Source organism: Montipora foliosa, chromosome 3 (genome assembly GCF_036669935.1).
Source record: "Montipora foliosa isolate CH-2021 chromosome 3, ASM3666993v2, whole genome shotgun sequence".
Classification (NCBI taxonomy): Eukaryota; Metazoa; Cnidaria; class Anthozoa; order Scleractinia; family Acroporidae; genus Montipora; species Montipora foliosa.
The window spans coordinates 66,332,322-66,357,321 of record NC_090871.1 but is presented as its reverse complement, the minus strand read 5'-3'; the positions used below and the strand labels follow the sequence as shown (position 1 = coordinate 66,357,321).

Sequence of the window (25,000 nt, the reverse complement as noted above, 5' to 3'; positions counted from 1 at the left end):
ATTATTACTGCACCTCAATAAGCATTGGATTACTTTACCCTATCAGGTACTGGTGGCATTGATGCCCAAACATGGACCTGTCTTCTCTCTACACCTAGTTCTTCATCCATTTCTCTGATAGCCGTCTCCACCAAGCTTTTGTCTTCAGGGTCCCTTTTACCCCCTGGGAAGCTGCATGATTAAGTGCCATGTATTAAAGTAAAAAAAAACCAAGATGTTTGTGAACAATTTTATCTTCAATGAAGTGAAATGAAGCGAGGTGAAGTGAAGTAAAGTTATTAGTGTCTCCCCCTCAGGGCTTTTCAGGACTATTTTACAATGCTTTTTATGTGGGACTTTGGCCAGACTGCTTGTTACGCAGTTTACAATTTATTTTAAGAAGTGATGCCCCCGACCAGATTACATGTAGGTCAGACCACAACACTGGGGACAACATTCCTTACACTTTTCGAGAAGTGAGTGGGTTCTTTAACGTCCCGTACTATTTGATTTCCAACAACGGCTATGAGACAGAACCTTTGGTTTACAGTCCTCATCCGAGAAGACTTAGAAGTCTAACCAATTGCGAATGTAATTATAAAGTCAGCACTTTCTCCGCAGTTATTTTAAGACCCTGAGTGTTGGTCCAGCCGGAATCGACCTCTCAACCTCCCACATGACAGCCCAACGCACAACCAACTGAACCACTGGTGTATTTGCAAATGGGCTACTAAAGGACCAAAGACCTATGATATTGGACACAAAAGTTCAAACACTGAATGCACTATTCTATATAATTTATCCCCTTCAATGTTGACCTTGATAACTTGGAGCTATCAGTCTAAGAGCGCTTCTAGAATACCCGGCCACTATTGTATTCTTCAAGCAGCATCCTTTTGAAGAACAAGGCATATAACAATACATGCTATTCATATGAAAATAAGTGGATGGGTATTCTATGATCTCGCCGCGCCACATTGTATTGAACTCCAGCCTCTAACTCAAAATTGGAGGAAGGAAGGTGTAGGGCTAGATGTTTTCAAGCTAGAGCAAGAAGTACCTTTTGCTTTGGTTAGGTTTTGCAATTATACCTCAGCATTGTAAATTATTATTACCTTACTTCCCCTCTGTGGCTGTTTAAATGACTTGATCGCAGAGTAAATAGAACAGATGGAACAGAGTTCACAAGACAAAAGGGTACAAATACAGCAGCTTCTTCAGTGCAGGCTGCCAATAAAGACCTTCGTGGCTTCATCAAACCTAGCTGCTGTGCAAGGCGATCTTGATTTGCCACTGAAAAGGCATCACGTAAATTTGACAATCTTCTGAACGAGCTGGAAGTTTTGACCTTCCTCAATTTTTGCAATTTTGGTGAACTTATTGATACATGGTTAACCCCTGAGAAGGATGAAGTGAGAGAGACAAGAGAACGACCACTAATGCACCTCACAATGGATTTCGAATTCAGAACGGTGCGGCCAACAAAAGGAGATATGACTTTCATCACAATGATTGTCAGGCACTTGACATTGCCGTGAAGATTATCTCAAGGTCCTTCCGATTGGTCTACCTAAATGACAAAGTCTTCCTTTTCCTGCACGTTGAAGCATAATCGTGAGAGTTGAAAGTCACCCAAACGAAGATTCCCAGAAGTGTTATAACTGCTGCGTCACAAACTGAACCTATTATACAAATTATATTCCGTCTGGATGCGTCACATAAGATTCTTGGTGTGTATTCCCAAAATGGGCGCATGGGAACTAAACATTACCCCCTCACCCCCTCCCCCCCCCCCCCCAGCGGCAGTGGCACTTATGATATTCCTGTCGGTGTACGTTGGATCAGACGTGGCTTGATCTGATTGGCGTAATTACAAGTTGAGAAGCTAATTATTTTGAGCAAGAGCCGATACAACGTAGATTTGATTTTACACACCACTAATCTACATTGTATCGGCTCTTGCTCAAAATATTTAGCTTTTCAACTAATGACATGCATAACAGTTACAATTTTGACCCTCAGAATGAATACCTAATTATTTTTTAGGGGTTAGCCACAGGCTCCCTTCTATACTTGCGAAAAGATTTTCGGATACCGAGCAGAATAAGGGTGTTCGAAGAGAACTTCGAGCAGAATAAGTGCCGGCAGGCAGAATAAGCCATTTATCCAAGCCTAAACTGGGAGGCGAGTGCCTCACCACTAGTGCGCCATCCCTGCACCCCCACTGTCAACCGCTTGTTTTGGAAAGCCGATCTTTTAACTCGTTTTCAAGGTAACAAAAAAAAAAGACTGTGAAATCCTCTCTGTTCTTGACATACAAAGAGAATTGTGACACCTCAAATGGCCCGTAAAGTTTCGGGATCTTTGAGAAACGACCCGCCAGAGGCTTCTACCTGGTGCAAAAGAGCGGGAAAAGGCGCGGGAACCTGACTCACTGCCGAGCCCGCTACAGCTACCTCGATTCCAAAGGCCGGTTTACACGGTACGATTTGTCCGCCCGGTTTATCGGCCCGACGGCATCGGAGCGCAAATCTTGAGTGTATTTTGACAGCCGAACTACCGATTCATGAAAATGAAAATCGGTCCGATTTTTTTTAAGTCGGGCCGACACTCCGAGAGAAACCGCCACGTCAATCCGGAGGGTATGCGAGTGGGTAATGCTCATAAATACTTAAAAAAATTAAAGCTTTCAAAATTGCGGATACTAAAAGGACAACAGGAAGACCTTTTAAGGAAGATTACACATTTTACACAATTTACACGGTACGACTTATCGGCCCGACAAATCGTACCGTGTAAACCGGCCGTAAGAAACCCTTGGGTCCCGAATCCCGAAAAATCTGCTCATTGCGGAGATTATCCCGCACATAGATATTTCGGGGTTTTTTTAGTTCCCAGGTGCCCTCTTAGCATGCGTGACCTGTTCCATAAACATGGCACTCGCCAAGAGAACCGTGGAATTATTCTACGACGTACTGTCCCCGTATTCATGGGTTGCATTTGAGGTAAATCATATTCAGCAAGCAAGTTATTGTGTTTTCAGTTTAAAGCATATTAAAAGAGACTTAAATTTTTGCTACATGTATGTTCCCTATTTACATTAAATTTCGTTTTGACGTCCATTACTGCGGCATCAATAATTTTAAAGAAGTCATCGTTTTAACAATCTATTAAGCTCTTGCCTGACTTGTTGATGGGGGACAGGTTTAAAGTGTAGGTGACTTTTCACAGGTCACCTGTTACAAAACAACTTAGGCTGAAGGTTTTGGGTAAGTTTAGTATGTAGGTAAACAATGACCTGTAACGACTAACCTGTGGAATGTGACCTGTGTTTTAAACCTACCGGTTGACTGGCGCTTAGTTATCTTATCTTACAAATTATTATAGTGAGTAATAGAATTAATACTGAGTATTGCATAACATAGCATAACATAGCATTTTGTTCAATATATATAAATACGTAAAGCACAACTGGAAAAGGAGAAACAGAAGGTTGACTATGACGTTTCCCTTGAAATAATGTTTAATAGGATGCATTTCTTTCAAAATTTTTTAAGCGGAAATAAGTCTGCTTATTACACGTACAGGATATCAGGCTGCCACGCAACTCTCGGAACGACTCTCTGGATTGCTTCATAAAACACTGGACACAAAGAATGATACAAAAGAAACAATGGACCATGACATAAAACACAATAGAGCTGCCTCCTAAATGAAATTAGAGGTTGTAAAGAGCTATCCCCTGAATTAGGGTATCAATAGTTATTTAGCAATGTGAAATATGTACAATTAAAGTGTATTTGAAGAAACAAATAAATAAAACTGTGATAGGATGTTAAGGGACATCTAGGAAAGGTTCAAGTCCTTTGTTGAACTGATAAATGAAACTTTTTTGGCCTCAAACACAACATGATTGCATGGCACAACATGATTGACTGAAAATAGAGTGCAGCTTGAATGATAGATGCAAGTCTGCTTGCAGTCTAAATGTAACCTGGGGCCTGTTTCTTCAAAGTCCCAGTAACTTTTTTAGAACTGGAAATCCACCTGTAAACCAATTATCTGCCTATTTTACCAAGTTAGTCTTTCAACATATTAATTTTACAAGACCAAAAAGAAAAACAAAATTGCAAAATTTCAAGCCTCAAAACTCCCTCAGCTTGAAGATGTAAAGAGATTTATATTCCCCAAAATGCACTTGAAAAGTTTCGGAGCTTTCAAGAAGCGGTTCCCTAGCTCCCTGTTTGATTCAAGCCCTTTAGCACGAACCAGGGCTAAATACCATGACAACCTTGAGATTTTGATACTTGTTAAACTAAATTGGTCAGACCTCACCATGCCTAAAGCAACTCAGCTCTGGCTGGCATGTAAATAAGACAGTCAGGATGCAGCTCTTTATAACCTCTAATTTCATTGGATCCCTTTAGGATACAGCTCCATTGTGTTTTAGTCATGGTCCAATGTTTTCTTTGTATCGTTCTTTGTGTCCATTGCTTTCTGAACCAATCCTGAGAGTCGTTCCGAGAGCTGCGTGGTGGCTGAAAGGACATCAAGAAAAATATTGCTTTATGTAGTTAGTCTATAAGCACTTTTCGTTTTTATATTCAGTTTGGCTATTTTTATTCGCATAATTTCAACATTTTTGTTACAAAATATGACGATTCAATCAAATTTGATGTATAGTTTCTTCCTCAGACTTTATGGCCTTGGTTTAGTACAGGTACATCTATAAAGCTCTCTTTTGTACTTTTTATTAGGTACTATGTCGCTATCGCCCCAAATGGAACCTAGATCTCAAGCTGTGCCCTTTTTCCCTGCAGGGAATTATGGGGTTGTCAGGTGGGGTAAAAAAGGTTAAACGTTAATATATATAATCAACCTGTGAGTTTGCTCTCTCTGTCTCTTGGGGGGTGGGGTAGGGAAGAGCGAGAGCGTAATACCCTTCTCCCACTACTTGTGGACCTCTTACACACTGTCTTTATGAATCACCTTCAAAAGAATAATTAGTCTTTGGGTCTTCTGGCTTTACATGCTGGCCAACCTAAATGCTAATTTGTCCCTTGCATAAGGCCAACACAAGAGAAAATTAAGGAGACAGAGAGGGAGTTGCGTAGTCTAGCGGTTGGGATATGACAGTTTCGATTAAGTTATTTTAAGATGTCATGAAAATGGAAGGCTGTGTCCTGAGACGTCCACAGAATGAGAGAATTAAAAATGGCGTTCCGAGTGGAATTGCGGTTTGTTATAATAATAATAATAATAATAATAATAATAATAATAATAATAATAATAATAATAATAATAAATAGTCAAGTAAGATAGACTTCTACCTCATTAGCCCTAGGCCCAAGGAATGGGCTTGGTTATTGTGTTGTAAATCGGCATAAAGTTAAAGGAGATAGAATAATACCGGTAATAATACCGGTAATAATAATAATAATAATAATAATAATAATAATAATAATAATAATAGTAGAACTTAATTTTCACACGATAATGTTTAAAGCTGAATAGGCTTGTGGGGTCATGCACCTTGAAATCAAATCATTACAGGATGCCAGATAAATTCTTAATTGAAGTCATCCTTAATAGTCATGGACATCTCGGGAAACAGACTTCGGATCTAAAAACAACTTTTGTGAAATTCACATATCCGGGCCATCATACCTACTCTCCCTCATTTTCTCTTGGCCATTTTATTGATATATAGTAGGAAAGTGCACATGGATCTCCCACCTTAATCCCTTGAATTTTGGCTTTTCCTTTCTCTTGAATTCCCTTTGATTCCTTTTTTCTCTATGCCATTTGAATAAGGGGGTGTAAGATATAACTTTTTCTAAGAAAGAGGGTCTCATAGCATTTTGTTGTGTTAGATGTTTTCAGTGAACTAAGATAGAGGGAAAGGGTCCTTAGGATTGATAAGAGGAATGGGTTTTGTTACTTTTGTCTTTTCGTACAAGGTTCTGGGTAGGTGTATCTTCTTTGGAGTATAGGTGCCTGTTTAAAACTGTAAAGAGTGATAGAAGATTTGTTTAGGCCTTCAGAGAAGGAGGAGCCTTCGACAACAGCAACTTTCAGGAAGAGAAAATTCTTGACAGCTTTCTATTAAAGGAGGGGTTTTTGTTGAGTTTCTTAATTAAGTAAAGGGGACTCTAAGTGACTTTCTCAGGTGGGCTTCATGGCTTTCCATGACCTTTTGTATCAGATGGGCTATTATGACCTTCATGGTACTGTTAAGTTTGTGAATTTCCTCATGAAGAAAAAAGTAACATAATACTTAATTAATGTTTTAGGAAATAAGCCTCCGGGAGTTGTTCCAAACAAAATGCTCCACATGGGAAAGGACTTAAAAAGACTTCGAGATTATTATGGAATTCCAATCAGTCCACCTTCGGTAAGTTATCAAAAGGTCTTTAATTAAACAGTTCTTTAAATGTCAGTCTCTTGCATTGAGATGTCAACTTATCTTTGTGTTCCTCTCTGATTGCAGGATTTTGTTAACTCCATGTTTGTAAAAGGTGAAGATCTTTATTCTTGCCAACACCTGATTAAGCCTTTAAGGGGCTTGGTCACCATCTGGGCATGTGTAAATTAGAAAAGTAATTATCTTTGGCTCATTTTCATTTGCAGTCATCCTGCGAAGTCGAAGCAAAATATTTGATTTATGATTCCCATGCTGAATACGGTTAGACTCTCTGACCTGTTTAGACTTAAAATAAATGCATGCAGTTTTGAAGGGGAGCTTGGGTGATAGCACCAGTTGACCAAGCAAAGGCCTTCTTGCTTTTGACTGCGCTGAAGCCATTATTTCATGATCCCCAAGAAAAATAAACAAGAAATTTCTTTTTCAGTGTTCTTCATTAAGGGCTCAGTGAAGGTAAATGTGGGCATTTCACTCTATTTTTTTGTTTTTGCGAATCTTGAATCAGTGGGCGGTGAAGTATAATTTCCCGAAAAAAAATTCTAAAAAATTAATAATGTGAAACCACATCCTTTTCTAGGGATTTATTTTGATGCCAAAATTACAACTTCTCGGACCTCACCTCCTGTCCCGAGGGGTTTTGAGATATCGCTTCCAAATTTTCAGTTCTAATAGATGATTGTACTACCCCAAATACCTAGTGAGAATTTCTCATTTGTCTTTGGAGACTGATTTTATGGAACTTTTTCTGCCCAAATTAAGTATGAGATGAGAGTTTCGACTTTGATGCGTGATATTTCCTTCAGTTTTTAACATGTAAAAGATTCCTCACACAGTATTGGAGTATTGACTAAGATGCAACAAAGTGCAGTTATTTGCGCAATAAAGTGAAGGGGCAAGAGCTTCTGCAGCAGACTGTTGTTATGAGTGTGAGGCCTCAAATCTAAAAGGCAATATTACTAAATACCAAAAAACTAAAACTTTATTCAAATAATTCAATGTATTAGCTTAAATATGATAAATAGTTTAATCCTATGCAAAAATGGCAGCACAACATTTTTCCACGGATACTTCCTTTTCCAAGACCTTAAAGCGCTGGTGGCAAGAAAACCTGCGGGATCCTCTTGGATACTGTTTGTCTCCTTGGCTAATCCTGGAAAACAGACTTTTCTGTGTCCCATGTAAAAGTTACTTTCATACCCAAATTGGGCGTGCTTAACTGGCGACCCAGTTCCCGTAAGCTTAATCAGGCATTGGTAAGGCCTTAACCAATAGTTTAATGACCTGTCTCTCATATTTCACCTGTAGCTTAGTTATGAAATGGAAATCTTAATCTGACTCCTTTTATTGCTGATTACTGGATACCTGTTACTTAATAATGTTGAGTTGTAGGGCCATACTTTAAATTATGACCCATGAAAAAAACAAGTTGCAGTAACTTTAAGTCATCAGGAAAGCAAGGTCAGCAAAGTCTTTCAAATCATGTAGAACAGCAGACCTTGAAGGTCGGAAAGATTGTACTGCAGCCAACTATGAAAGGATGCAGTGGAAAAGGTAGTGCCAAGGTAAAGGAAATACCGGTATGCTGGATTTTCTTTGTAATGAGCTCCTTTAATATAAATTTTACTGGAAGTACACACTTTAAATAATATTATACAGAGGATGATGGTTACATTGAGGTTCCACTGTAGGAGGAACTGTGGGAGATGATAATGTTGTCAATAATGTTTGTCGTCATGGGCATCTCTTACCAGGTTCCTTGCCTACTATGAGGCTGCTCACAGTTGTAAAAGATCAATATCCAGAGAAACTTGAAGAGCTTAGTCGACAAGCATGGATGAGGATCTGGTCCAGAGTATGTTGATACTTACTTTACTTAATTCACACTCTTGTGTGCCACTATCTACATGTAGTAGGCAAGCTGAAACATTGTTCGTTACTTTCAAAATGCAATTTTCACTTGAAGCACAGGAGTTTCAAGTCTGAAAGAGCTTAGTGAAAATATTGCATTAAATTTTTAGAGCTTCATTTCTATTTATTATTCCTTTTTCAGGATGAAGATATTATTGAACCTGAGAGCCTTCAGGAGGTATCAAGTAGACGTTTTTTATGGTTTGACCACTTTCACGCCTAAGGGGTTGCCCATTAATTTATCAATGAAATTGTGTGGTGTTGCACTAAAATTATTATGAAATTCACTTTTGAGATGGAAAGGAATAAATTTTACTGACAGGATCTTTTCATCATGTGATTGTGACTAATTTTTGTGTTTTGTTCAGCTTAATTTATACGCACTGCATATTTTCCTTAAGCAAGACTGCTAAAAATATTTAAACCTTTCACAGGTGTGCAAAAAAGTTGATATCAGTGATGATCAAAGTCAACTTCTGTTGAGCAAGATTAAAGAACAGGCAATTAAAGATAAACTTAAAGAAACAACGCAAAGGGCTCTAGATTTTGGGGTGAGTATACACTGTATGTGCTGACCAAGGAAAGGAAAGAACTTTGTTTAAGTGGCTAGTCGATCTAGCGCTGGACCACTAATTGGGCACACTGTAAGCTGAAATCAACAAATTAATGCAAATCAAATCAAATGTTGGTTTTTTAGCAGAGGGGAAAACTGGAGTACCTGGAGAAATGGCCCAAGATATATTGTGTACTCTTTAATAAATGAGCAGTAGTTTTTTTTTAGGGCTTTAAACCAAAGGGAAGCTGAGTGGTTTTAGACCCAATAAAACACAGCATACACCTTATTCCAAAATGGCCGCCATTTAAATATTCTTTTGTTTTTATTCAAATTAGCCCTTGCTGCCTCGTTCTTAAGCTTAAAATTCAAAAGAATATTTTATCTTGAACGAGGCAACAAGGGCCAATTTGTATCCGCATAAATCAGCAGCCATTTTGGAATAAGGTGTATTCGAGTTTATTGAACGGTTTAAAAAAGATTCCACGGAAAGTGTGTCCCTCTGGAGCCCGAACAAAGGGTCAAATTGTGAGAGGAGAACATTAGCCTACAAGAAAAAAACAAGCCATGCCAATACTAGTATGTTTTATATAGAGAATTCTAATGAGGAGTGTTTTATCAGTTTTTAAAGCTCATGTGCATGATGTTTTATCGGTGACCTGAGGCTGTTTTCCTCACGAATTATTACTGAGTTTTTGAAGTAGATTCAGGATTCACTTGTCAAAGTTACAGCCCCTGGTCTTTCATATACCCTGGATTAAACTATCCACTCGCTCATCAACCTTCTCCCAGCTCCATGTTAAAATATTTGCATACTCCAAGCAGCAGGGTTTTACACACTTAAAAGCCAGAAATTTAGTAGAGCTTTTGTAAGTGTGATACAATTAATTGTTTGCAGATGTGCAATATGTTTGGTTGGTAGATGAGAAATTACATTATGTTCTTAAGATCTGCTGATCACCATACGACAATTTTCATAGTTTTAGGACTTTCTACAGCTACAATATTTGCCAGTAAAAAGAGAAAACATGGCCTGCCTAGTGTGGTCTATTTTCTTACATTCCCTGGTGATGTGTGCACATGAATGAGAAATTTTCAGTGAAGCTAGGGTTTGCAGGTCACCTGATTAAATTTTTGTTTCAAAGTAAAGCAAAGGTTTTTTAAATTTTACCAGGCATTTGGAGCTCCGGTCATCATCGCATATGTTAATGGGGAGCCTCATATGTTTTTTGGCTCGGACAGATTCTTTTTGATTGCACACTTATTTGGTAAGTCATCCCTTTTCCTCCTGATCTAACTCCCACTGACAATTAAAATCTTGTGACGTTAGACCGGAGTTAACTCTGTGAGTCACTCTTTAGGAGAGAAAGGATTTAAGGGGACATACAGTTTTTGCGTAGACATAGATGCTGTTAAGCCTCCCACCCCTGGGGACACCCCTGGGGTTTTTGATGGGATATACATCTGGCCCCATGTCTTGAAATGATGGATAGCGCTATCCCCTGGATAAATCACCATTTGATTAGTGGATGGCGCAATTGGTTTCTGTATGACTTATCTTCCAGATGTTGATTTCTCCAGCGGATAGCGCTATCCATCATTTGAACTTCTGGGGCCTGGTGTATATTTCTCGAAAAAGTCTAAAAAGAATTGATATCTCATACGTTTATTAGGTATTAAGAATATCCTATCAACAGGATTTTATATAATTATATACTTGTTGGAGTTTGATTCATTCCACTTGACTGGATCAAATTGTTTCCAGTATACCAGAATAGATCAATATCCTTGAAGGGCTGAGAGACACACACACAAAAATGGCACCACCCTTTTGTTTTAAAACTGAGTTCACAGTTTCCAAATTGAACTGAACTGGACTTCAAGTCCCTGGTATTGGTTTGATTAAGAGGCACAGTCCTTGACTAAAAGTAACTGCGAGAGCTTAAAATCAGGTGCATATCATTGTCGGCTTTTTCACTGTAACTGAAAAGAGTGTAACATGGAGCTGTTGCTTCTCCATGGGGAAAGAGATGAGACCACCCAAGCCTTGGACGTTTCTGTTTGTAATATGATCAGATGAGGTCAAAGGCTGAAAAGAACTTCTTTTTTTCTTAGGCGTAGAATGGGAAGGACCTTTAAAACCGGCTCCAACCTCGCAGTTGTAGACCTCAATGGAAAATTCACATCACTAGCACAGCAGGTCAAGAATTTGCTTTTTCTATAACTGCACATTAATTTTATAATAGAGCGACTTTCAATGACTTGGTTTATCGAACAAAAACAAACGAGCGCGAATTTTCAAGTTGACTTCGAACACGGATGCAAAGAACGTCATCTCTCCATGGAACTTTCTGGATAGTTTCGCTTTGACGTCATTTGAAATGCAGTAATGTGATTGGGCAATTGAACTGTTTACTGCACATATTAGGAGTTTCCTTGGCGGAGATAAGGGGAAGCTTTGTTTTAATCTAGCCAGGCATTGGTCCGTGAAACAAATTGCGAACACTTTTTCAAGGTCATACGAAACTCACTCTAACTATTTATTGCTCTTATTACAGGTAAATGATTATAAAATACACAGTTAATTGTTTTGAAAACAAAGCCTTTTTGCGTATTCTGCCTTCTTTTTCATCAACAATTGCTATATGAAGTCATCAAACACTGGATTAAACTTTACACTTAATACGTCAACCTGTTTCCAGCTTTTGAATGTACTCCATGTTTAGACATTTACAAAGTCCAGGGGACGTTGTGAGCAGTAGTGTTTTACACTTAAAGACTGAAAATAAAGCCAAGAGTAGGTGTGATAAAATACATGTTTCTCAGATGTGAGATATGTTGGAAGATGTGATTTGTCAAAATGTGCTGGAGACCTGCATAATCACCAGCCACTGAAAAAAAGTCCACTTTCGGTTGCCGTCCAATGTTTGAATATCTCCCAATATTGGTAATTGAAAGATAACCATTAACATTAAGGCTCTGTTGACCAATCATATTTTTTGGTCAGACTAAGATCTCAGTTTTCAAGTAGCGTCGCTGGAATTTTTTGCGTGATTTTTCCATGGTAAAGCGAGTATAGTATTTAAGACATTTATACAATATTTAGTTGTGTAATCGTACTTGCTGACTTGGGGATCCCCGTCTTTGCATTTAAGTCGTCTTTGGAACCTAACTTTATTTAGCACAGTACCAATAAGCACCTCTCGAAAAGTACCAGAAAGTTAAGTGTTTAAAGCCAGGTTTTCACTAGCGACGCAAGCCGGCACAAGAGCAAGCACATGGGCAATGATCAAAAATTGTCCTTTTCCTTGTGCTTGCGTCTTCTTTGACCTCTCCGTTGCAGATCTTAAGGTCCCCTTTCACTTCCGTCATTTCACACCTTTTTTTCAATCTCGTACCCAGAGCCCTCGGGCTTCTTGGTCAGCGGGTGAGCGCTCACCCGCTGACCAAGAAGCCCGAGGACTCTAGGTACGAGATTGGCCTTTTTTGAATTGATAGGAGTTGTTGGTGGTGGGCATATTATACAACTGGAGCTCATTTCAGGGTAATTGATATTGTCTCTAGAATGTATAGACATGCTTTTTACACTTACAAACCTACATTTCTCAGTAAACAAAATTTTAGTTTCTAAAGAAACTGTGGTACTGCGTCGGTGGGAGATTGAAACAAAAATTGATTTTATCAAACGAGTTGATAAAGGTCGAATAACCACCATGAAAGATTTTGAAAGCTTTCCAAATCTTTCACGGTGGTTATTCGACCTTTATCAACTCGTTTGATAACTCAATGTTTGCTACATTTCTCAGTTATTGGTTCACCCCAAGTGGCTTTTTTAGAGTCAATATTTCAAGAAAAAAAAATAAAATAAAATAAAAAGTTAATCCCAGAATCATGACTACAAAAGCAATACAATCAATAATGGTTAAAATAGAGCGGTTTTCAATTGATTGTCGAAAGTAATTAGCGAATTGCTTTGGTTTTGCATTACTTCACTTAGTGATTGGTTCAAAGTTCTCGCGCCGCTTTTTCAACCAATCAGAAGTGAAACCAAAACCAATCGTGGCTCGCGCGTGCACATTTTTCCCGCGCTTCGTGCCGGCTACGTGTAATTACTTCAAGTTTTGATTGGTTTAGTGGATTGTCTCCGTCCTTTTTGATTGGCCAAAGTAATTGCTTTGGTTTTGGTTTTACGACACTCGATTGAAAATCGCTCTAACTGACTTAGTTGGGATTTTTTCGTCTATAAATGCCATTAAAATCTCCCAATAACTTTCTCGTCCTAGTTCATTGCTGCATGATTCACCGATGTCCCTCTCATTGTTGTCTTCTTCTTTTGCCTTAATTCGTCTTTCTGTGTACATATTTTCTGCTTCTCCTGACAGTGTTATCTAGTTTATCTTTCCCTCGACATCATCTTCCGACTCTTCAGAGTCTTTCCATTTACGACGTGAGACTTTCTTTCCCTTTCGTTTTTTCTTCTTTTTCTTAGGTTCTTTTTCCTCTGATGTAGCCACTGAATTGTTTTCGGGTGTAGCAGGTGTCTCAACACGTCGCTCTTTGAAGTCCTCGGTAAGGAACTCCGTCAGTGCGTTCTCCACATCTGACAAGCCGTCCGAATCATCGACTTTTTTTTTGTCTTCCTTCTCCTTTCTCGGTTTTTTCTTCTTTCTTTTGGCCTTTCCGGTTTCTTTTGATATTTTGTCTTCTGCTGATCCTTCACCCTTTTTCTTTCGTCTTCTCTGTTTCATCTTTTCTTTTTCTTCATCTTCATCCCCGGCGAGCGGCGTTCCTCCACCTTCCACGTTAAATCTTGTATCGCCCTTTCTTCCACTTTCACCAAATGTTTTGAATTCTTCTCCTATTCTTATAGACTTCTTGCGCTCCTGTTTTGATGCGGCTAAGCCGTCACTTATTTTGGCGACACTGTCATCAGAGCTTTTGACACCTTTTCTTTGTTCCGTGGTCGATGTCCTTTGTCCTTTGGCTTTTGAAACTGATATCCTTAGATTCCCATTTACTTGTGCTTCTTCATTGTCCGACATTTGGGCTCCTTCCCTATTAGCAATGAATGATTTTCGACGTTCTTTACCATGTGCAGCTGACTGCACTGATAAGTTCTTTCTAGCTCTTTCTCGGTTTTGACCAAAGCTAGTTTCCGTGCGTCCCCACTCGTTCACCGTTGATCTCCTTGGTCTATTACTTTGTTGCAATGAGCTTCCACCGGCTTCACTGCTCGGTTTTGCATCATTTTCAAACGTGGAAACTTTGTCTTTTCCTCTGTTCGTGTATATGTCTTTCGGCGCAACAACCATAACTTCCTGATTGTCATTTGCGCTCACTGGTTTCCTCCTCTCTGCATTTTTTGGATCGTGTGTTGGCAGTGAACTGTTTTTCCTTCTTTTCCCTGCAACTTCTGTCAGTTCCGTATTATCTTCGTCAAGAGAAGAAGTAATGGATACTCTCCGAAACTTCTTTATTTGGGGTGATAACAACATATTACCTTTGTTGTGCGTGTCAGGTTCTTGCCGCTTGTTCGGATTTTTGTTGGGTTTTAAGGGCAGGATGACTGTTGTTTCTTCAGGATCGATGCTTGAATTGGAGGAAACGAGGGATGCCTTTCGTTGACTGACAAGTTTCTCATCTGAAATATTCAACTTTCCATGATCATCTCCGTTGACAACCCTCGGCTCTGAAATTGATTTTTTTCGCATTTTACTGTTGTCAACTTCATTTAAGGGAAATGTGTCGTCTTCGTCTCGAAATCCCACATTTCTGAGTCCGCGAAGAAAGCTTGAACGTCCGCTGCTGGGCCTCAACACTCGCTCCTCGTCACTGTTTAAAATATCGCTTATGTTTTCATCGTCCGCTGAATTCGCCATGTCTTCACCGTCGATACTTCGCTTCTCGATGTCAGACTCAGGGTCATCAAGAATGAGTGTGGGCGGAGTCCGCTTGTTGTGTAACTCAGTAGGCTCATATGCAGGAGCTAGCGATTTTGCCGATGACCAGTTGTGCTGTTGTGTTGTAGCCTCGTTTCCAATGCGAGGTGCAGTACCGGATGCAGGTTCATAGGCTTTCTTAGATGCTGGTTGAAAGCAATGGAAAATGTATTAGTGTATATAGACAATTCAAATTAATCAGTCAGAACCAAGTAATTTCAAGTAGGTAGATTCCTATGAAAAGGGAACTGGTGTTTTACCGAGAATTGGCGCCTGCCTGCCCAACCCCACTCTGAATGAAAACCGTGGCATGGGGATGCGGTGCGTAAAAACTAGTTTTAATATAGGAATTGGCCACGAGCAGGTCACGGGTGGTAGATAAATGTTGTGCTGACGGCTATCCCATGTGTCGACTGACGATCCAAGAATACTTGAATACCTAAGTCTTTAATATCGCGTCTTATTATGCTCTAACAACGTTTGAAACTATTTGATAACTGTAATTGAAAACTCCTAATTGAACTCGAAACTACCATAGAGTCTGGATACTGAATACACAATACTGAACAACACTATTTAAATTTGCGTCACATGATAACATGACATCACAATGACATTACAACTTCTAATACAACATAGCAGCAAGACGGGCACATGAACACGTGATTTCCGGTCCAAGGAAATATCACTGTACTCACCTTGGGTTGGTATATCGTTCTCCTCCATCGCCTCCCTTATCAGCTGAAGTCGTTTAACTTTCTTATGATCCACTCGGTCACTGTTAATTGGAGTAAATCTCTTTCTGTAAAGTAACCACGAATGCTTTATGAACTGCCATACCACACACAGGGTAACCAGTCCTAGAATGCTCCCAGCGGCATAAATCAGTGGCATTAAATCAATTGTCAGGGGTTCTGTGTTATACGTTGGGGGAAGAGGTGGTACTTCAGTGGTAGGTGCCTGGTGATAACTGAACATCGAACCATCAACAGCAGAGAGCATGAAAGATGAGTAGAAAACCTGTCCATCTTGTAGAATAAAACTAAGTGAGTTGTTCTCTTGGAGGTGTCTTAGTAAATTCAGAGCCCTTTCAAGCAAACTTAGATTCTTGCCAGACACTTTTATATCTGTGAGGATGGCCTCACACGTCAGATCAATGGCGTCGTAAGACGAGAATGAAGATACTTTGTTATTCTTCTTCTTCTTTGTATTTGTTCCCTTCATTCTGCCACCCACCGCTCGTTTTTTACGCGCATGCATCTTGAGATTCTCCACGTCCACCCCGCAGAATGGCTGCTGACCAGTCGTACAATTGATCGCTTTTACCGTAACGCGTTCCAGTGGAAAACCGGTCCATCGCACGATAGCTCGTGTGAGGGAGCTTTTTAAGTCATTGTTACGTTCCAACTTCTTGCACTCCACGAGAAAGATCATTATTATTCTGAAATATGTAGTCGGTAGCACAATATTTGGAGAAGCTGTGAAGAAGAAAATAGTCACGATGTCCAGTGAAAAATTATATTTTAAATAACATCGTATAATTGTTCAAGTCAACCCCCATTCTACCGAAAGTGGATCGTTTTCAACGATTTACATCCACTGTCATAAATGGAACATTTGATTCGCTCATCGCTTACTGTGCGCTCATCGCCGCTATGTATTTTACGAGGTCAAACCTTTGGCAGAGGAATGTTTTTAGACCCAAAAAATAATTCATTTGTCTACAAATGAAGTTTTTTTTTTTTCTGTGCGGTCATCGTCTAAGACACCACTTTAACCGCTTTTTCGCCAACACGGCCTCTTTCTTTGATGACGACTGCTATTTTATTGTAAGATATCGCTTTGATGATCCATACGATGTTTTTGAAATTCATATTTAATCAATACATGTTTCGGATGAAACATCATCCATCGTCAGTTGACAAATGAGAAATAAACTAAAGTTGAGCAATAAATAGTGTAACAAAGTGAGATGTAACATGAATAATTAAGGATGAAGGCGAGAACAGAATAAAAACACCCAACCACGAAACAAAACAGAAAAAACCAAACTGTTAAAGCTAAGAAAAGAATCTAGTTTCTTTTTATCCGAAACATGTATTGATTAAATATGAATTTCAAAAACATCGTATGGATCATCAAAGCGATATCTTATTTCGTGCTGCTAAGAAGTTTTGGTAATATTTTATTGTAAACATTCACGTTGAAGAGGCAAATATCCATTGCCTACCTGAGGTACCTCTGCACTTGTCACAACAGTAACTTTCATTGCGGGAACAATAACAGCAAATCCAACCTGAAGAGCTTTCATTTACAGCGCCTGTAATGGTCACAAAATCGTGCTGGTTCAGAGTACCGCAGGAAGAACTGTCAACTGCTTCACATTTGCAGCCATTATTGTCCGCTGCGCATCTGTTTGTCAGGGAGCTGGTACATGAGGCCTGTAAAGAGGAAACTTGAATGTTCACGCTGATCCTTTGAAAAATCCCCTTTCTTTTCCCTTGGGGAAGAGGGGGGGGGGGGGGGGGGGTTGGGGGGCTCAGCGATTTTATTCCTCCATTAGGCGGAGCATGGTGGGATCATTCAAGTGGGAAGAAATTTTGGCGGTTTTAGGGACAGCGCAAGCCGTGTCATACTCAGCCGTTCATGCTAAATCAGTTTTTTAAGTCACTAGAACCAAAGACTGGAGTAACAAGCTGACTTCATTTGTGTTAATTGTTAATTTCAGTTTACAGTGTCCCCAATTGGTGCTTCAGCGCTGGAACGACTAGACACTTAAAATAAAGTTCCTTTCCTTTCCAAAGTAGAGCGTTGTGTACTTCGTCTGAACCTCGTTCCCAGGGCCTCGCTTCCCTGCCCCGACGACAAAGCAGGCAGAGAAGGGAGACCCTGAGAATGACGTTGCCTTGGACTTTATTTTCGTTCAAAACACATGACGGCTAATAGACCGATGGAAATCCGTAGGGATACAGTTACAAATAAAGGTGTCGGTTTCGTTAAATGAAGCAGAGAAGATCTTGGCGAAAACCATGACAAAACGTTGTGACCTTTTTGTAAACTCCTTCCTGTACAAAATTAATAACATACACGCTATAGTAACATTGAAGTGATCGTGAACAATGAAAAATCTGGGTTTTTTTAAAGATGAAGAACAAATGAAATTTACGCATGCGAAGAAAAATAGTTCTCCTCGATAAAAAGCCCAAACTGGGGTTTAGTAAAAAAGCGATTGCAAAGAACCATTGTTTTACGCCATTCCCAAGTACAGTGGAACTTGAATGTGAATGTTGTACAATTTATTCTGCTTAATTGTTTTTTCTTCCAATATGGGAATAGTGACCTGTGTTGTTCTATGGCCCATATGTTAAAGTACAAGAAAGATGGGTTTTGACAAGAGCGAATTAGATAATAGTGTTTCTCTATCAATGTGCGGTCTTGTCCCAACATACTCACAAATGGACTTATTTTTAGATACCCTTTACGCGCAAAAACAAACAAAGAACCGCCACGTAAACAAATCAGGAGAAGCCATGTAACCCACAATTACGATGGATGCCAGGTTCAAAATGGACGATATCGATGTATAGACCCTAAAAAACGTAAAAACAGCGAGAGATATTTGGAGTTCTTATATACCTAGACTTTCGCTCAACAAAACGAGCACTGTGATTGGTTGATACTTTGTCACGTGGCCCTGATCAAATTCAAATGTATCCCGACCAGGATACAATTCCGCAGTTGTTGCCCGATCCGGATGTTTTGCTGCGAGCAGGAAAAGCCTAAATATATAACAAAGCACTTAATGTCTGGTCCCTCGGGAAACTAGTTAGTTTTGTTTTCCCTCGAGTTCTGATGTTTCCCTCGCCTTCGTCTCGGGAAACATGAGGACTCTCGGGAAAACAAAACTAACTGTTTCCCTCGGGACCATGCATTAAGTGTATAATATTTAGGGCACTGAATGAGATATTAAGGAAATTTTACAAGATTTTAAGAGCTTTTTCGAGAATTTCCGGAGATGTATTTAGCCGATTTTTGGCGATATTTGTGGACAAACCTATTTCAGGGACATGACAACACTTACTAATTTTCGCGGGAACGGGTATTCTAAAAATAGAGTCATTTGTAACTGCTGGGGAGCCCACCCATACCTTACAACACTCTTATCTAATTTCACTCTTGGTTCCGTTATAAATCAGCCCTGCCCGGATGTCCAACAAATGAGTTTGCATAGTCTCTGTCAGATAGTCTATCAATGAACGAGATCAAAATCTACACCAACTTGTCCACTTTTAGTTGAAATTTTTTGTGAGGTTTAATAACATTACCTCGAGTATTTCACAGAAAGGTGGATTTCTTAAGCTCTTGGCCGGATTTATTAATCAAAATTCGGCAGAGTAAAATGGTTTCTCTTCTTCAGAGAAAGATTGTCGGTTGTGTGGCGAATTTCTTACGGAAAATTGGAAGAACGGAAATTAAATTTATGGAACCCAACTTTCCTTGCTGTGATAACGAAAAACAACATTTGTTAATTTAGCTCAGTTGTTGAAATGCCAAGTCAAACGAAATTCTAGTTCAATAAGGTACGATACTTTCGCAAAATATGTCACTCAAAAATTAATGAGCACTCTGCATGTTTTTTTCTATTTTAATTCAGGCCAGGTTAAGAATTAGCTTTCAGTAAAGACAGCTGCATATTCAAGATTTAGAAACTTGGTTGTGTTATGTGTTTTTAAACGTATCAACACTTTTCGCAGATTTGCCCAAAACGAAAATATAGAGACAATGTGACGAACCAGCCCCATGATCTAAAATCAATTGTTACAAGGTAGTCTTTATCGCCATAATTGACTTTAAGAATATTTATTGGAACTGTGTTCAATTATGTCAACAAAAAAAATAAATAATGAACACTTTTTAACTTTCAGGGCGAGCGAATCTCAATTTGTCACGGAAAACTGGAACATTCGATGAGGGACTTCCTCATATTCATGGTTTGCTGATGATAAAGTTTTATTGTCGTCCACTGGCAAGGGCCGGTGATCATTAGCGATAAGTTATTCGTGTCGGTAAATACACCTCAAAGTTTTCTCGGTAAACCGTTGTTTAGCAACTGTACATATTCAATCTAAACAACGCTTATTCCTTAAATGAAGGTCTTGACAAATTAACAGGATGTTTACTTTTTGAAAATTACTATACGACTTGTGATTTCACTTGTAATACCATTTTGCCTCATTTCAGTTTGCTTTGTTCAATATTTTGAATCTCTGATGTCCTCCCCGCCACTTTCTTCTGTAAGATTTATCTTCATACAGGATAAACTATTTTTTATCAAATTCGTTTTGCTTTCCACTGTCTTTTTTTCGGTCGGAATGTAATTGTTTATGCCCTCATTCTGAGGAAAATGAGTTTTGATACTCATCATTTCGGGAGCTTTTCGGTCATGTTTCACAGATTGAGTCGGTATATCCCATTTCGCGTTGCAAAATGGCAATATCTTTTTTGATCTTGTGATTCAGGAAGCTGTTAAAGCTAACTGGCGGGATAAAATGTTCTTAGCTGAGCCAGTACCTTTCGAAACAAAATACTACCGGAGCATTCTACTTACTTTGTCACCAAGCCAAGATTTGTTGCTTGATGTGATAAAGGTATATGGAAACCATCCTGGTTTTTTCAAACCTTCGGCCTCGCAGATATCATATCATGTCTTTATTTACCCATGTATGCGGGCATTTTCCCTTCCAGCCACAACATTAAAATAATTTTCTTACCTCAGAGCAGTTGTTAAATTTCCCTGAAATTATCGCTGAAATGGATTTTTTAGGGACTGTAATCGACGTAAAACCTAAGTAGGAAAAGACATCTTTTTTTATTTAGTAAATAATGAAAATGAGGAATTTACTCTGGAGTAAGGGTAGTTCCCATCGACATTTTTCCCAGTGGTATTTAACTTGACAAAAATGTAAACCTTACCGAATATAAGAATGAACAAGTATCCTGTTATCATGATTTTCAGAAATTTCGGTAATTTGTTTTTTGTCGTCTCTTCTGAAGCCGTCTCGTTTTCACATTCCTCGTAGAAGCTCTTTGCACAAACTCACCGCTTCATCGAGAGCTGGTAATAACCACATGAAAGTAACTTTTTGTACGTTTGTGATTTTTCCGAATACAAGTAAATTTCAGTTTCTATAAATAAAAGGCCATTGCTGGCTTGCAAAGTGATGAAAGGATAGCAAAGTGATATTTGTCGTAGCACAATATCAAGTCCATGAGCATTGTCGGCATGTCATTGGCTAATGAACCTTTTTCATCCGTTTTGGAGATAGTTCACCGAGCCTAAAAACCCCCACTTGAAAAGATTTTGCCGTCACCCGCTCGCCAGCTGCTTAAACACAAATGCCGCTGTATGTTCCTTTTAGCTCAGTCTGTCACTAAGTAAGTCTGGCAAACGTCACTGAGAATTTAGCTCAACGTTTCTCACAAAATTGTGTGTCAAGATGACCAGCACTGTTCCATATAATTGTCAATTGCGCTTGTCTTCTTCATGGTTCAATCTCAGGCTTAAATCATGAACTGTTGGAAGTCGCTCAAACGTTTATTGAATGGCCTCCTTATCTTTTTACAGATCAAGAGTGGTGAAAGAAAAACTCATAATAAAAATCTGGTTTCTTTTGTTTAATTGTAGGGACTCGGAGCAACAAGACTAAAAGCTTACAGGACGGAAACACTGAAATACATTGTAAACATAAGTCGCTTTCGCAGTTCCGCTCTTAAAGACGGTCGTAAATGAACTCGGACCGCAAAATGGCCAATAGGCTACTTTCGAATTGTGCGGCAACAAAAGATCAGAGTCGAGGTTCAGGAGAATAATTAGCATTTTGTATTGTTCAGAACAAAGGAAAATGCAAATTGATTCCCCTGAACCTCAACCCTGTTCTTTTGTTGCTGCACAATTCGAAAAACTAGCCTATTGAATGCAACTTAAGTATTCATGTTCTATCAAGACTAAAAAAGATGAAAAAATAATGCTAATTTACTACAGCACGTCAGGGCATTTGGTAACCGAATTTAGCAGTTATTGCCTGAACGCGCATTGGATATGACTTGGCTACAACCAATCTTACGATGGTCCAGGAGGGTCACAGTCCAGTTTTAATTTTATTCACAGTACAGTTTTAATTTTGTGAGTCGTCACCAGTTCTCTCGCAGGTCACAGTAATCTCGTACCCAGATCTCCCATGGTCATACGGAAGGGAGATCTGGTAAAGTTCGATTTCGAGCATGCTCAGTGCCAGCGAGGCCCGAAATACGGGCTTTTCTATCACTGCGCATGTTCGTACTCTGTTGTGATTTTGGATGATTTTGCGGAATAAACATGGATTTCGAGAGTATTCTTGAAGAGATTTTTTTGGGTAGAGGACAAGGAAACCTTAAACTTAAGCCGAAACAGAAAGAAGCGCTACAGGCAATTGTTTTTGAACGGTCGAGATTGTTAAATTGTCGAAGCAACTGCAGAATCACTGAAACGAGCTCTTAGGCTTAATCAATAAAAGAGTGCTATTTTCTTCACACAATCTCATGAAAAGTGTAGTTAACCAAACCGTAAATTGAAAGCGAAAATGTTAAAGAGTGCTTAGACCTAATCACTGCAACAAGTCCTATTTTCTTGACACGATTTCGTGAAAAATATAGTTAATCTAACCGTAAAATTCGCAATTGATCGCTACTTAATTCGCGAGTCACGCTTTAAGAACGAGAAATACTGTTCTGAATAAATTACTTACTTCAACTTGAATTTATTAGTTTCTGCGTACCGCGTAGCAAGCTACGCAGAACTTTATTCGAGTGGCAGGGTACGTGGGGCTTTCGTCGGTACCATTTACACAAACGTCGCAAATTTTTAAAATGATTTTCCTTAACTGTAAAGCTTTTCTGGCGTCGGAAAAAACAAAACTGGCATTTATTGAAAACAGCACACGAGCTTGTGAAAACCAAACCTTCACTAAGTGCCCCGCGAAATAAACCAATCGGAGCGTAGATTGCATTGCCGCAACCTTTTTTTAGTAGCCAATGAAAAATGGTGTACTGTCGAACTTTGCCAGATCTCACATTTCCAGTGACAGAGTGAGATCTGGGTACGAGATTAAGGTCACAGGTCACAGGTCATTGTTTTACCAATAAACATTCATAAAAGCTAACCTTAGGCCTAATAACGCATAAACAAAAGCTTTTAGGCCTAAGGTTAGCTTTTATGAATGTTTAGGATACTTTCTGTATTGGTAAAATAATGACCTGTGACCTGTGGCCTGTGAGAGAACTGGTGACGACTCAAAAAATTAAAACTGAACTGTTAAAAATTAAAACTAGACTGTGCAAAATTTAAACTGGACTGTAACCCTCCTGGGCCATCGTACAATCTCATATCGGACAAGCACGGATGGAGAAATTCTTTTAGTAAATTTCGTCAACTCTGAACTAATTCAGTTTACTAAACAACCGAACGCTAGAAAACGCATTGTCCTAGATTACACATTTTATAACTTCTATTATCGCTCATATACCGGATTAATGATTAATTAATAATTAATGTCCCTAAAACAAAGCGAACATAACAATACCCAATCGGAAGAACAATGGTTCTTTTGTCCTCCGCCATTTTAGTCCAGTGGAGGAAAGTTTAACCCCGGTAGGACATTTGCATGATGACGCCATTTGACTACAAGTACCAGAATCCAACTGGTTTTGCTTGTCTCGTGCTAACTGAGCTATTGCTATTTTTACGCCGCTGGGAATACAAAATTTAAAAAGAAAAGAAAAATATGAATTCTGGTAGTTGTAGTCGAATGACGCCATCGTTTTCGCTCACGTGACCAGCAGCCATATTGGACTACTAAAACAAAGAGAGCATTTGCATAAAAATAGAGTTCTATTCCCGGAGGATTAGTTTGGTACACCATAATGGCCGCCATTCCTTTGTTTTGGAACACCAACATGGCCGCCGTGACGTCATGTGAAAACGCTCTATTCTCGAACTGCTCTTGAAAGAGCTCGGAAGGAATTATGGGAAGTTAAGATATGGTTCTCTTAGCCTGTATACAGTTACTCCCTCCCCTCGGAAAAAAATCCCGGGGAGGGGCAGCTGTACACAGGCAGGTGCTCATAAGCTCCTGACACAGGCTTTTTTTTTTTAACACAACCCAAATGTTTGGACACGGGACTAGCCTACAACATGCTCAGGATTTCCTCTTACTGTTTTTCATAATTATTTTTATTTTTTAAATACGCACAGTTACCTTAAAACATTGTAAACTACAGTAAACAATACAATAAGTATTGCAATACGAACGTGACTTGAATTACAGCACTACCAAGCACTAATTGCATTAAATTACATGTTTTCTAGCATGACAAAAAATAATACTAATAGAAAAAAATAAATGAATAAAATACGACTTCTAGCACTTCATAAAACCTTTTTTTTCCTTTGAAGTTACATTTATAACTATAGTTTTAAATTAGAGGAATCAATGTTTAAAGAGACTCGTTCCAGCGGGGACAGAAGTGGATTCCATTTCTTTGAATTTCTTGTTGTGTTGTTTTCCAATTGTTTGAGGGAAAGCAAGAAGTTGTTTTGGGTTGGGTACCGTTCTTTCGAACGGCAAATCCAAATGTAGTGCTCGGCCTTTGGGCAAAAAAAAAATAATAAAATTAAAATTTAAAATTGGAGTCGTCTGGCTTCAGACCTAAGGCTGTTTTCATTCCTGAGTGGCTCTCTTTTGAAAGCATGTGGCACGCCTGCAGCCATATGGAGAGGTCATTCCAAAAAATTCTGGTTTTTTCACATCCCCAGAATAAATGCAGCAGATCTTCTTTTTTATTATCATGGCAGAAGGCGCATGTTCCGTCCTCTCTAATTCCTATTTTTTGCAGAGAAGTATTGGTCGCTAACCGCCTATGTAAAAATCAGAAATTGAGGTCAATTAATTTGGAACCCTTTGTGCACGCAGCAGACAGTAGGTTGGCTTTTCTCCAGTCAATTTTTACCTTGGCTGTGGACCCGATATCTTTCTGCCACCTCTCTTGAGATATTAAATAGCGGTCGTTCCGCTTGGTCAGTTTTTCGTAATTCTGCGGAATTCACCTTCAAGCGCCAAGTGCCCAACTGCATTTCGGCTTTCATCAATCCAACCTCGTTCC

The 25,000-nt window shown here is 39.2% G+C and overlaps 3 protein-coding genes across 3 annotated transcripts in view; 1 reads left to right on the top strand and 2 right to left on the bottom strand.

The window, feature by feature from the left end:
• LOC137998027 (mitochondrial coenzyme A diphosphatase NUDT8-like) overlaps positions 1–1,756 on the bottom strand; it is a 4,048-nt gene extending 2,292 nt beyond the window's left edge. The window contains exons 1-2 of the mRNA XM_068844416.1: positions 1,095–1,756; positions 39–171 (exon numbers count right to left, since the gene is read on the bottom strand). Of these exons, the coding sequence (XP_068700517.1) occupies positions 39–171; positions 1,095–1,483 (522 nt within the window). The 5' untranslated portion in view covers positions 1,484–1,756. The remainder of the gene's footprint in view (positions 1–38; positions 172–1,094) is intronic.
• Positions 1,757–2,847: 1,091 nt separating this feature from the next.
• On the top strand, positions 2,848–11,555 carry LOC137998024 (glutathione S-transferase kappa 1-like). The gene is made up of 9 exons (XM_068844413.1): positions 2,848–2,984; positions 4,737–4,818; positions 6,273–6,373; positions 6,470–6,497; positions 8,155–8,255; positions 8,454–8,489; positions 8,746–8,862; positions 10,039–10,132; positions 10,980–11,555. The coding sequence occupies exons 1-9, from the start codon at positions 2,913–2,915 to the stop codon at positions 11,027–11,029; spliced, it is 681 nt and encodes a 226-aa protein (XP_068700514.1). The 5' UTR covers positions 2,848–2,912; the 3' UTR covers positions 11,030–11,555.
• A 1,569-nt stretch (positions 11,556–13,124) lies between these two features.
• LOC137998022 (uncharacterized) lies at positions 13,125–20,943 on the bottom strand. Its single transcript, XM_068844411.1, has 5 exons — positions 20,777–20,943; positions 20,575–20,648; positions 17,034–17,244; positions 15,502–16,281; positions 13,125–14,949 (listed from the first exon to the last, which is right to left on the bottom strand). The coding sequence occupies exons 1-5, from the start codon at positions 20,808–20,810 to the stop codon at positions 13,253–13,255; spliced, it is 2,796 nt and encodes a 931-aa protein (XP_068700512.1). The 5' UTR covers positions 20,811–20,943; the 3' UTR covers positions 13,125–13,252.
• Between the last annotated feature and the right edge of the window lie 4,057 nt (positions 20,944–25,000).

What these genes read in the sequence shown, in the direction of transcription:
- LOC137998024 (XM_068844413.1), top strand. Translation starts at nt 2,913, where the DNA reads ATGGCACTCGCCAAGAGAACCGTGGAATTATTCTACGACGTACTGTCC. An exon ending in GGGAATTATGGGGTTGTCAG is followed by an intron (nt 4,819 to 6,272) that starts GTGGGGTAAAAA and finishes TTAATGTTTTAG; the next exon opens with GAAATAAGCCTCCGGGAGTT. An exon ending in TTTGATTGCACACTTATTTG is followed by an intron (nt 10,133 to 10,979) that starts GTAAGTCATCCC and finishes TTTTTTTCTTAG; the next exon opens with GCGTAGAATGGGAAGGACCT.
- LOC137998022 (XM_068844411.1), bottom strand. Translation starts at nt 20,810, where the DNA reads ATGATAACAGGATACTTGTTCATTCTTATATTCG. An exon ending in CTTGTTCATTCTTATATTCG is followed by an intron (nt 20,649 to 20,776) that starts GTAAGGTTTACA and finishes TTTCCTACTTAG; the next exon opens with GTTTTACGTCGATTACAGTC. An exon ending in AATTTAACAACTGCTCTGAG is followed by an intron (nt 17,245 to 20,574) that starts GTAAGAAAATTA and finishes TCCTCTTTACAG; the next exon opens with GCCTCATGTACCAGCTCCCT.